Source organism: Anolis carolinensis, chromosome 1 (genome assembly GCF_035594765.1).
Source record: "Anolis carolinensis isolate JA03-04 chromosome 1, rAnoCar3.1.pri, whole genome shotgun sequence".
Lineage (NCBI taxonomy): Eukaryota > Metazoa > Chordata > Lepidosauria > Squamata > Dactyloidae > Anolis > Anolis carolinensis.
The window spans coordinates 201,490-215,201 of record NC_085841.1 but is presented as its reverse complement, the minus strand read 5'-3'; the positions used below and the strand labels follow the sequence as shown (position 1 = coordinate 215,201).

At 45.4% G+C, this 13,712-nt stretch overlaps 1 protein-coding gene across 1 annotated transcript in view; it reads right to left on the bottom strand.

Moving 5' to 3' along the window:
* Positions 1 to 13,712, bottom strand: part of selenoi (selenoprotein I) — a 60,928-nt gene that overhangs the window by 34,680 nt on the left and 12,536 nt on the right. The window contains exon 2 of the mRNA XM_062968901.1: positions 1,822 to 1,890. Within this exon, the coding sequence (XP_062824971.1) occupies positions 1,822 to 1,890 (69 nt within the window). The remainder of the gene's footprint in view (positions 1 to 1,821; positions 1,891 to 13,712) is intronic.

The following is a 13,712-nucleotide window of genomic DNA, read 5'->3' as shown; positions in this document are numbered from 1 at the left end:
GGCTTAAAACCCACGCCACTGCGAATGCTATGTTGTGTCCAAATTTCATAAAATTTTTATCTTTCTCAGGTGTGTCAGGTTTGTGAGAGTAGGCTTAAAACCCACGCCACTGCGAATGCTATGTTGTGTCCAAATTTCATAAAATTTTTATCTTTCTCAGGTGTGTCAGGTTTGTGAGAGTAGGCTTAAAACCCACGCCAGTTCGAATGCTATGTTGTGTCCAAATTTCATAAAATTTTTACCTTTCTCAGGTGTGTCAGGTTTGTGAGAGTAGGCTTAAAACCCACGCCACTGCGAATGCTATGTTGTGTCCAAATTTCATAAAATTTTTATCTTTCTCAGGTGTGTCAGGTTTGTGAGAGTAGGATTAAAACCCACGCCAGTTCGAATGCTATGTTGTGTCCAAATTTCATAAAATTTTTACCTTTCTCAGGTGTGTCAGGTTTGTGAGAGTAGGCTTAAAACCCACGCCACTGCGAATGCTATGTTGTGTCCAAATTTCATAAAATTTTTATCTTTCTCAGGTGTGTCAGGTTTGTGAGAGTAGGCTTAAAACCCACGCCAGTTCGAATGCTATGTTGTGTCCAAATTTCATAAATGTTTTACCTTTTTCAGGTGTGTCAGGTTTGTGAGAGTAGGCTTAAAACCCACGCCAGTTCGAATGCTATGTTGTGTCTAAATTTCATAAATGTTTTACCTTTTTCAGGTGTGTCAGGTTTGTGAGAGTAGGCTTAAAACCCACGCCAGTTCGAATGCTATGTTGTGTCCAAATTTCATAAATGTTTTACCTTTTTCAGGTGTGTCAGGTTTGTGAGAGTAGGCTTAAAACCCACGCCAGTTCGAATGCTATGTTGTGTCCAAATTTCATAAATTTTTTATCTTTCTCAGGTGTGTCAGGTTTGTGAGAGTAGGCTTAAAACCCACGCCAGTTCGAATGCTATGTTGTGTCCAAATTTCATAAAATTTTTACCTTTCTCAGGTGTGTCAGGTTTGTGAGAGTAGGCTTAAAACCCACACCAGTTCGAATGCTATGTTGTGTCCAAATTTCATAATTTTTTTATCTTTCTCAGGTGTGTCAGGTTTGTGAGAGTAGGCTTAAAACCCACGCCAGTTCAAATGCTATGTTGTGTCTAAATTTCATAAAATTTTTACCTTTCTCAAGTGTGTCAGGTTTGTGAGAGTAGGCTTAAAACCCACGCCAGTTCGAATGCTATGTTGTGTCTAAATTTCATAAAATTTTTACCTTTCTCAGGTGTGTCAGGTTTGTGCGAGTAGGCTTAAAACCCATGCCAGTTCGAATGCTATGTTGTGTCTAAATTTCATAAAATTTTTACCTTTCTCAGGTGTGTCAGGTTTGTGCGAGTAGGCTTAAAACCCATGCCAGTTCGAATGCTATGTTGTGTCCAAATTTCATAAAATTTTTACCTTTCTCAGGTGTGTCAGGTTTGTGCGAGTAGGCTTAAAACCCACGCCAGTTCGAATGCTATGTTGTGTCCAAATTTCAAAGCAATTGGTAAAGTAGTTTGGGAGATATGAGGTCCCTCACAAATAAACATTACATTTTTATTTATAGATATTTTGGCTGATAATTTTCTATTTTTCCTACCTCATGCATAGGCCACCCTTGGCCCTCCTCCTCCTCCTACCGGCTGTTAGGAATGCTGGGAGTTGAAGTCCAAAACATCTGGAGTAGGGCCGAAGTTGGCCCATGCCTTCTGTAGCCCCCTCAGCAAGATATAGAGACCCCTGACTTTGCCAAAGGCACAGAGGCATGTGCTGTGCGCTCCCCGGATCGGGGCCCCACCCCCAAAAGCCACTCACCTTGACCACGGTGTTCCAGAACGGGTGCATGACGTAGAGCGAGAGCGGGTTGCTGTCCACCGCACTGTACTGCAAGGGGAGACAAAAGGGGGACAAAAGATCAGAGGACGGCGGAGAAGGAGCCTCGTTTCGGCAGGAAGGACAATTTGGTGTCAACAGCAGAACAGCATAGCCGGTAGCCATGCACCCCATTTCCTACAAAAGAAGACCTAACCAGAAAATAAGGCTCAAGCATGATGATTTGCCAGCAGGATGCTTGTGATATAAGCCCTACCCCCCAAAACAAGCCCCAGTTAAGATCATCAGACAGACAGATGCATTTACTGGTAGTATATATGTCACAATGCACAACAGATGTTGGGTTGTTGTGTGTTTTCCAGGCTGTATGGCCATGTTCCAGAAGTATTCTCTCCTGATGTTTCACCCACATCTATGGCAGGCATCCTCAGAGGTTGTGAGGTATGGAGAAATTCACATACCTCACAACCATACCATACTTTAACAACACAACCGTCCAATGCTAAGGCTTCACCGCCTGCGCAGGGTTCCATACTTCCCACTTTAACAACACAACCGTTCAATGCTAAGGCTTCCCCGCCTGCGCAGGGTTCCATACTTCGCACTTTAACAACACAACCGTTCAATGCTAAGGCTTCCCCGCCTGCGCAGGGTCCCATACTTCGTGCTTTAACAACACAACCGTTCAATGCTAAGGCTTCCCCATCTGCGCAGGGTTCCAGACTTCGCACTTTAACAACACAACCTTTCAATGCTAAGGCTTCTCCGTCTGCGCAGGGTTCCATACTTCGCACTTTAACAACACAACCGTTCAATGCTAAGGCTTCTCCGTCTGCGCAGGGTTCCATACTTCGCACTTTAACAACACAACCGTTCAATGCTAAGGCTTCTCCGTCTGCGCAGGGTTCCATACTTCGCACTTTAACAACACAACCGTTCAATGCTAAGGCTTCTCCGTCTGCGCAGGGTCCCATAATTCGCCCTTTAACAACACAACCGTCCAATGCTAAGGCTTCTCCGTCTGCGCAGGGTCCCATACTTCGCCCTTTAACAACACAACCGTTCAATGCTAAGGCTTCCCCGTCTGCGCAGGGTTCCATACTTCGCACTTTAACAACACAACCGTTCAATGCTAAGGCTTCCCCGCCTGCGCAGGGTCCCATACTTCGCCCTTTAACAACACAACCGTTCAATGCTAAGGCTTCCCCGCCTGCGCAGGGTCCCATACTTCGCACTTTAACAACACAACCGTTCAATGCTAAGGCTTCCCCGCCTGCGCAGGGTTCCATACTTCGCACTTTAACAACACAACCGTTCAATGCTAAGGCTTCTCCGTCTGCGCAGGGTTCCATACTTCGCACTTTAACAACACAACCGTTCAATGCTAAGGCTTCCCCGTCTGCGCAGGGTTCCATACTTCGCCCTTTAACAACAGAACCGTTCAATGCTAAGGCTTCCCCGCCTGCGCAGGATCCCATACTTCGCACTTTAACAACACAACCGTTCAATGCTAAGGCTTCCCCGCCTGCGCAGGGTTCCATACTTCGCACTTTAACGACACAACCGTTCAATGCTAAGGCTTCCCCGTCTGCGCAGGGTTCCATACTTCTCACTTTAACAACACAACCGTTCAATGCTAAGTCTGCGCAGGGTTCCAGACTTCGCACTTTAACAACACAACCGTTCAATGCTAAGGCTTCCCCGCCTGCGCAGGGTCCCATACTTCGCCCTTTAACAACACAACCGTTCAATGCTAAGGCTTCTCCGTCTGCGCAGGGTTCCATACTTCGCCCTTTAACAACACAACCGTTCAATGCTAAGGCTTCTCCGTCTGCGCAGGGTCCCATACTTCGCACTTTAACAACACAACCGTTCAATGCTAAGGCTTCCCCATCTGCACAGGGTTCCAGACTTCGCACTTTAACAACACAACCGTTCAATGCTAAGGCTTCTCCGTCTGTGCAGGGTTCCATACTTCGCACTTTAACAACACAACCGTTCAATGCTAAGGCTTCTCCGTCTGCGCAGGGTTCCATACTTCGCACTTTAACAACACAACCGTTCAATGCTAAGGCTTCTCCGTCTGCGCAGGGTTCCATACTTCGCACTTTAACAACACAACCGTTCAATGCTAAGGCTTCTCCGTCTGCGCAGGGTCCCATACTTCGCCCTTTAACAACACAACCGTTCAATGCTAAGGCTTCCCCGCCTGCGCAGGGTCCCATACTTCGCACTTTAACAACACAACCGTTCAATGCTAAGGCTTCTCCGTCTGCGCAGGGTTCCATACTTCGCACTTTAACAACACAACCGTTCAATGCTAAGGCTTCTCCGTCTGCGCAGGGTTCCATACTTCGCACTTTAACAACACAACCGTTCAATGCTAAGGCTTCTCCGTCTGCGCAGGGTTCCATACTTCGCACTTTAACAACACAACCGTTCAATGCTAAGGCTTCTCCGTCTGCGCAGGGTTCCATACTTCGCACTTTAACAACACAACCGTTCAATGCTAAGGCTTCTCCGTCTGCGCAGGATTCCATACTTCGCACTTTAACAACACAACCGTTCAATGCTAAGGCTTCTCCGTCTGCGCAGGGTTCCATACTTCGCCCTTTAACAACACAACCGTTCAATGCTAAGGCTTCTCCGTCTGCGCAGGGTCCCATACTTCGCACTTTAACAACACAACCGTTCAATGCTAAGGCTTCCCCGTCTGCGCAGGGTTCCAGACTTCGCACTTTAACAACACAACCGTTCAATGCTAAGGCTTCTCCGTCTGCGCAGGGTTCCATACTTCGCACTTTAACAACACAACCGTTCAATGCTAAGGCTTCTCCGTCTGCGCAGGGTTCCATACTTCGCACTTTAACAACACAACCGTTCAATGCTAAGGCTTATCCGTCTGCGCAGGGTCCCATACTTCGCACTTTAACAACACAACCGTTCAATGCTAAGGCTTCCCCGCCTGCGCAGGGTTCCATACTTCGCACTTTAACAACACAACCGTTCAATGCTAAGGCTTCCCCGTCTGCGCAGGGTTCCAGACTTCGCACTTTAACAACACAACCGTCCAATGCTAAGGTACACAAGTTAAAAGGACTGAGATGAATGGGCAGGGCAGATGCATGAGTCCAAAGGATGGCTGTGTTTGGACACGAGGTGCGCAAAGATTGTGCTGTGTCTTCCTTCCGCGCATAGCAATAAAGTCCACCTTTGGACGGTGCATCTTCCAGGACACATCAATGCACCAGAAAGGAAGAAATGCCAGCACAAGGGGCAGAGAGATCCTATAAGGCAGGTCCGTGCAAACCTGGGCCCTTCAGATGTTTTGGACTTCAACTCCCACCATTCCTAACAGCCTACTACAGTTCCCAGAAGCCCCCAGCCTGCGAATGCAGGCTGGGGGCTTCTGGGAGCTGTAGTAGGCTGTTAGGAATGGTGGGAGTTGAAGTCCAAAACACCTGGAGGGCCCAGGTTTGCACAGGCCTGATCTGGACACTATACTCTTAATACAACCTAGGATCGCATTGGCCTTTTTTGTGGCTGCATCTCGTAAAAAGGCCAATTTTGCATCTCAATCAAGAGATAAATGAGCATATAATGAAATATTGTTATTATTGTTCGTGTTTATTTACATCCTGCTTTGAGGCTATAAATGAGGGGACTCATCACAGGAAAAGCATTTCCATACAATTTTAAAATGCAGCATTATGAACAAATATTAAATGTAATATGAACACCCAAAAAACACACTAAAAACCAATACTAATACAGAAAGAAGCAGGATGTTTATACTCTGCATTGATAAAACTCCACAGCGATTTAACTAGCAAATACCCCCGCAATTGGTTACTAACAAATATATATATATTTAAATATATTTAAATATTCAAATATATATTTAAATATATATTTAAATATGCAGGGACCTTGATTTTGGGAGTTGTAGTTCACCTGAATCCAGAAAACACTGAACCTCGCTGACGTCAAATCTGGATCAAACTTGGCACACAGACCAACATGGTCAACTGTACATACAAGCCTGGTTTCAGGTTGATTGATCTTTGCTCAGGGAGTTGTAGTTCACCTTGATTTTGGGAGTTGTAGTTCACCTGCATCCAAAAAGCACTGAACCCAGCCGATGACGGTTCTGGACTAAACGTGGCACACAGACCCAACATGGCCAACTGGGAATACTGGTAGGGTTTGGGGGTGATTGCCCTGGAAATTTGGGAGTTGTAGTTCAGCCTTATCCAGACAGCACTGAACCCACCACCAATGGATCTGGACCAAACTTCAGTGATATTACCTAACATCCCAAAACAAACAATGCCTTCTAACAACCTGGGCATTGCAAGGCCCCTAAGCTAGTAATCTATATGAATAAAAGGGTAATGAAATTTCGGCATAGCACAAAACAACAAAACTATACATCCTAGAAACACTAAACTTGGCAGCACAACCCCTCATCCATGCCTCTACGTTCATACAACAAAAAGAAAAGAAAAATAAAGTCCTAATTAGAGGGAGAGGAATAATTGTTTTTATCCAATTGCTGCCAGTTAGAAGGCTAAGCTCCACCCACTTGGTCTGCTGTCAGTTAGAAGGCTAAGCTCCACCCACTTGGTCTCCTAGCAACCCACTCAGCCCAGGGCCACTTCAATCAGGCCTCTTCCACACTGCCTATAAAATACAGATTATCTGATTTCAACTGGATTATATGAGAGTATAGACTCAAGATGAGCACCAACCCCCAGAGTCAAAAACGACTGGGGACAGGCAGAGTTAGGCCTCACTTAGGCCTCTTCCACACTGCCTATAAAATACAGATTATCTGATTTCAACTGGATTATATGAGAGTATAGACTCAAGATGAGCACCAACCCCCAGAGTCAAAAACGACTGGGGACAGGCAGAGTTAGGCCTCACTTAGGCCTCTTCCACACTGCCTATAAAATACAGATTATCTGATTTCAACTGGATTATATGAGCGTGTAGACTCAAGATGAGCACCAACCCCCAGAGTCAAACACGACTGGGGACAGGCAGAGTTAGGCCTCACTTAGGCCTCTTCCACACTGCCTATAAAATACAGATTATCTGATTTCAACTGGATTATATGAGAGTATAGACTCAAGATGAGCACCAACCCCCAGAGTCAAAAACGACTGGGGACAGGCAGAGTTAGGCCTCACTTAGGCCTCTTCCACACTGCCTATAAAATACAGATTATCTGATTTCAACTGGATTATATGAGAGTGTAGACTCAAGATGAGCACCAACCCCCAGAGTCAAACACGACTGGGGACAGGCAGAGTTAGGCCTCACTTAGGCCTCTTCCACACTGCCTATAAAATACAGATTATCTGATTTCAACTGGATTATATGAGAGTGTAGACTCAAGATGAGCACCAACCCCCCAGAGTCAAACACGACTGGGGACAGGCAGAGTTAGGCCTCACTTAGGCCTCTTCCACACTGCCTATAAAATACAGATTATCTGATTTCAACTGGATTATATGGCAGTGTAGACTCTAGGCTCTTCCACGCAGCTATATAACCCATTTATAATGGACTTAATGTCAGGGGAAAACCTTTACCCTTTACCTAAACTACCACCAATTCCTCAATACTTTATTTCCCATACCACCATACTTCGCCACAGCAATGCGTGGCCGGGCACAGCTAGTAAAATAATAAGAGTGCTGGGTCCTACACCAAACTATAGCTCCCAGGATCCGATATGACTGAACCATGGCAGCGCAAGGGGTGTTGAAACTGTTTTAAATCTACAGTATAGATGCGCCCTGGCCTCCATGCTGGACCTGCTTATCAGTCTCTGCAGCAAAAAGGGAACAGGTGTTGGCTTTGACAAGAAAAGCAGGTTTCGAGACAAGAAAATCCGGCGCAAGGCCTCCGTTTTCAGGCCCCTCCGGGACATGGGTTGCAAAATACGGCAAAGCACTCGTTCCACCCAAATGCGCCAGATGCATGTCGCAAGGGCTCCGGCCTCTCTTTCTATGGCTCAGAATGGAAGCCATGCTGCATCTCATTTTGGGCTTCCATCAGGCTCAACATCTAACCACAGGATCATAGAATCCTAGAGCTGGACGGGACCCCCAAAGGCCATCCAGTCCAACCCTAGTCCTTTCCCCAAGAGACCCGCCGTAACGACAGCCAAGGGGAAACGGACAGGGCTTCTTCGCATGGGCAAACCTGGCAGAAAACTTTTGTATTCTGCATTCCTTCCAAAGATTAAACTACGGAGGAACATCTAGTTTCCCGCGATGCCTCAAGGCCCGCAAACGGCTTGCAGCTGAGCATGGCCACCCGGCGCCGAGAACATTTGGCTGCTCTCAACCACCAAATGTTCTGGGATAACAGAACATGTACTTGGCAACTTTGGCGAGGTTTTTAATCAGATTTAGGGATCTTAACTGTTCCTTCTTAATGTCATAAGTATTTAATTCTATTCTGATGTTGGTATGTTTTTGAGTTATAATCGTGTTGTTTCACTTTTACTGTAAGTTGCTTCAAGTCTCCGTTTTGGAGAAAAATAGGGCATAAATGATCATCACCATCACCATCATCACCACCATCATCATGCTATGAGTCAGTCCCCATTGTGGAGATAAAGCAGGGCATCAATCATCATCACCATCATCATCACCATCATCACCACCATCATCATCATGCTATGAGTCAGTCTCCATTGTGGAGATAAAGGAGGGCATAAATCATCATCACCATCACCACCACCACCATCATCATCATCACCATCATCATGATGCCCTCATGTCCAAGTCTGACTGCCTTCCAAGTGTAGTGTCTTGCCAGTAGAATCCTAGAATCCTAGAGTTGGAAGAGACCTCATGGGACATCCAGTACAACCCATGTCAAGAAGCAGTAGGTCCATAGGTGGCTGTAGAGACCCATTCTTGACCCGCATGTTCTTCCACAGTGAGAACATCCATTTCCAGGTGGAAGGTGGTCCCCGGTCAGGGTTGGCTTGATGTTCCTTTCTCTTGGCATGTTTCTCCCTTTCGCCCTCCATTTGTGACTCTCCAAAATCCATGGCACTGTTGGTAAGAGCCTTGATTTCCAATTCCTGAAGGCCAGGGCTTCCCAGTTCTCTCTTGGTGTCTCTGACACAATTTTTAAGGTTAGCATTAAGCCCATCTTTCAATCTTTTGCTGTCCACCAACATCCTATTGTCCATTCTTGAGTTGAGGGTAGAGGAACTGCTTTTGAGACGGTGATCTTCAGGCCTTCAGGCAACGTGGTCTTCACGGTCGTGACGGAGGATCATGGCTTCGATGCTGGTGGTCTTTGCTTCTTCCAGAACACTGAGTTATGTCCGCTTATCTTCCCAAGAGATTTGCAAGATTCTTCAATGGCATTGCTGATGGAGTTGTTCCAGAAGTCTAGAGTGACGTTTGTTGACAGTCCACGTTTCGTACAACATGGTTGGGAAGATAATAGCTTTGTAAACAAACATTTTGGTCTCCCTATGAAGATCCCAATCCTGAAACACTCTCTGCTCCATTCAGAAAAATGCTGCACTCGCAGAGCTCAGACAGTGCTGTATTTCAGCATCAGTGTTGATTTCTGTGGAGAGGTGGCTGCCTAGGGAGCGGAAATGGTCAACAAATGGGCCGGGCTGTGGCGCAGCTGGCTAGTAACCAGCTGCAATAAATCACTACTGACAGAGAGGTCATGAGTTCAAAGCCCGGGTCGGGTTAAGCCCCCAACCATTAAATAGCCCGGCTTGCTGTTGACCTATGCAGTCCCGAAAGACAGTTGCATCTGTCAAGTAGGGAAATTTAGTTACGCTTTATGCAGGAGGGAGGCTAATTTAACTAATTTACAACATCATAAAACTGCCAGCAAAACACGAGGAATGGAATGAGGAAGTACAGCCACTACTGGACGGTGAAGCAACAGCTCCCCCTGTGGCCGGAATCATGAAGCTGGAAAAAAATGTTAAATGCCTCTGTGTCTGTCTATATATGTTGTTTGTCTGTTGGCATTGAATGTTTGCCATATATGTGTTCATTGTAATCCGCCCTGAGTCCCTTTCGGAGTGAGAAAGAAGGGCGGAATATAAATACTGTAAATAAATAAATAAATAAACATTTTCTAGCCTGACACCATTACGCTGTATTTCTAGCATTGCAAAAGGATTGGCTGGTGCCTTTTGCAGGTAGAGGAGTGTTTTGGTTTCCTCGATGTTCAGTGGTCAAGCTTTTCGGAGGCTTCTGCAAAGGTGTTTAGAGTGGCTTGTAGGTCTTTCTCTGAATGAGCACAGACTACGTTATCGTCAGCGTATAGGAATTCTGAGGAAGACACAACTCCTCTTGGCATCCAGCCTCCGTTTTGACGCTCAGGGATCCCATATTGTTCAGATTCTGGTTGGAAATATATCCCTCCCTCTGCTCTGATCCAGAGATTGGGACACAAAAGGAGCCACGGAACCAAATTGTAGGAAAAAGGAATCTCTTCTAAACATTAGGAAGAACTTCCTGGTGGACAGAGCTGTTTGAGAGCGGATAAGCTTCTGCCTGGGAATCCATTGGAGTCTCCTTTTTGGGGGATTTTAAAACAAAAACTGGATAAAATCATAGAATAGTAGAGTTGGAAGAGACCTCATGGGTCATCCAGTCCAACCCCCTGCCAAGAAGCAGGAAATGGCCATCTGTTAGGAAGTCTTTGATGGTGTCTTCTTGTATGGCGGAAGAAAGGGGTTGGACTAATGTCCCTTGGGAACCTCTTCCAACTCTTAAGATCCAACGATTTCTAAAGAATGCCAGGCCTGCTCTTCTCGTTCCTCCAAGACATAAGGAATGTGGAAATGCTATGTGAGAATGCATCTTGGTGCAACTGCGTTTGCAGAGCAAACAGAGATGGGGAAGGGTCTCCCAGATATCTTCTTGGCAGGAAATGCATTCAATACCATAGATAAGGAGCAAGCAAGGCTTCTTATCTCGGGATGTAAACTGACCAGATCCTCGGTCAGTGCTGCAAATTCCTCCTCCTCCGGAGAGGCCAGACTGACCACTAGGTTGCAAAACTCAATGTTGCAAAGGGGGGCTTGACCCCATTTCTGTGCCTCTGGCTCTTTGTGCAAATAAATAAATAAATACAAAAACTAACTTACACAACTATAATATCAACTAATTATAATTTATAATTATAACTAACTAATTATAACTAATTATAATTATAACTAACCAGGGCCCCTGGTAGTGGCGCAGTGTGTTAAAGCGCTGAGCTGCTGAACTTGCAGACCGAAAGGTCCCAGGTTCAAATCCCGGGAGCAGAATGAGCGCCCGCTGTTAGCCCCAGCTCCTGCCAACCTAGCAATTCGAAAACATGCCAATGTGAGTAGATAAATAGGTACTGCTCCGGCGAGAAGGTAACGGTGCTCCATGCAGTCATGCCTACACCCACATGACCTTGGAGGTGTCTACGGACAACGCCGGCTCTTCGGCTTAGAAATGGAGATGAGCACCAACCCCCAGAGTCGGTCATGACTGGACTCAACGTCAAGGTAAACCTTTACCTTTTACTAACCAGGATTACAATAATAAATGGCACACCCAAAGTAATTTTCCAATATCAACTAACTATGGAAGACAACCAGAATGACAATGATAATGAATGGCTTTCCCAAAGTAATTTTCCAAGTTCTGCCCATGGAAAAAACCTCTGTTCGAAGGGGGATTTGTAGCAGCAAATTAAATGCGGTTCTCCGGAGGCTGGAGAGGAACCACATGCCTTCCCAAGGAGGGATCTAGGAATCCGCACAAAGATGGACTCTGGACCCTTAAGACTGACCGCCACGCGCAACTGACCGCTGTTCCCTTGAGCCACAAGGAAAGGGGCAGCCGGGGCAAAATCCCTGCTCTTCAGCCTCAGCTTTGTTTTGCTTTTGGGCCAGTTTCTGAACCCAAGAGGCAAGGAATCCGAGTCTGGTGGACTCTCCTTCTCTTATGCTGAGATTGGGTGGTCATCTGTTGGGAGGGTTTTGATTGTGTCGTCCTGCCTGGCCACAAGAGGGTTGGACTAAATAGCCTTTGGAGGACCCTTCGGACTTTACGATTCCTTAAGGATGCCATTGAGGAGTTGTTGGCATGCCCATTTCAATCACACGTCAAAGTCCTGGATGTGGTGGAGAAGGTCCAAGAGAAGCTTCAGGGGCAAGAGATGGTCAGAAAAGGGCAACTCAACTTCATCCAGAGTCATTGAATCCTAGAGTCGGAAGGGACCCCAAGGGCCATCTAGTCCAACCCTCTTCTTTCTGACAGGCAGAAAGACACAACCCAAGCCTTCAAGACAGAAGCCATCCATGCCATAGACCAGTGAAGGCCAACCTATGACACACGTGTAAGCACTGACACGCTTAGCCATTTTTGCTGACACGCTGCCGCATGCAGATTGATTGGATGACTATGTCGTTTGTGGCCAAATTTGGTGTGATTTGGTCCAGTGGTTTTGTTGTTTACTCCATAGGAATTATGCACATTATATATATATATATATATATATATATATATATATATATATATATATATATAAGAGTGATGGCATCAGGGCAGCGGACAAAACAACAAAACTACAGGCCCCCCAACCTCGAAATTTGACAACACAACCCATCATTCACGGCTCTAGGTTGATACAACAAAAAGAAAAGAAAAATAAAGTTCTAATTAGAGGGAGAGGAATAATAGTTTTTATCCAATTGCTGCCAGTTTGAAGGCTAAGCTCCGCCCACTTGGTCTCCTAGCAACCTACTCAGCCCAGGGGACAGGCACAGTTAGGCCTCACTTAGGCCTCTTCCACAGATTTTAACTGGATTATATGGCAGTGTAGACTCAAGGCCCTTCCACACAGCTATATAACCCATTTAGAATCTTATCTACTTTGAACTGGATTATCTTGACTCCACACTGCCATATAATCCATTTCAGTGTGCATACTAAACATAAAGACAACCATACAACAGATATTCAATACCACCACTACCTCAACAATTTCTCACCAACACCACCAGACAACGCCACAGCAACGCGTGGCCGGGCACAGCTAGTATATATATATCCTTCTATTATTATTCTATTATTGTAGCATATTATCATATTATTACTATTATATTACTACTATAGTATTCATTATTCGTGACTACATTGAAACTGGAATAGAGAGAAATCAGCGTGGAAACTGCAAGAAGTACCATAGATTGTTGTACATTGAAATAATGGTAGTAAATAGTTATGATTTATTAAATACAGTTATATATTACAATTATACATTTTTGTTATTTAAACTATGCATATTGCGAAATTATGGTTTTTTTCTCGAAGTGACACACCACCCAAGTCATGCTAGGTTTTTTGGTGAATTTTGACACACCAAGCGCAAAAGATTGCCCATCATTGCCATAGACATTAGGAGCTTCATAGATAAATGGGGCCATAGAATCCTGGAGCCGAAAGAGACCTTAAGGGCCACCGAGTCTGATCCCCCTTTGGCCAGGCAGGAAGGCACCACCCAAGCCTTCGAGACAGATGGCCATCCAACCTCTGCTTAAAAGTACCCAGCACAACTTAAACCGAAAATATTCCAATATTAAAATAGAACTAAATACTGTATTAAAAGTATAAAAATAAAGTTGTTATTGTTATTGGTTTGCTGTGCGTTTTCCAAGCTGCATGGCCATGTTCCAGAAGCATTCTCTCCTGACGTATCACCCAGATCTGTGGCAAGTATCCTCATAGGTTGTGAGGTAAGTAACTTTATTTTTCTACCCCGCCACCATCTCCCGACAGGGACTCTGGGTGGCTAACAAAACAAGTACAACAGTTAAAACATAT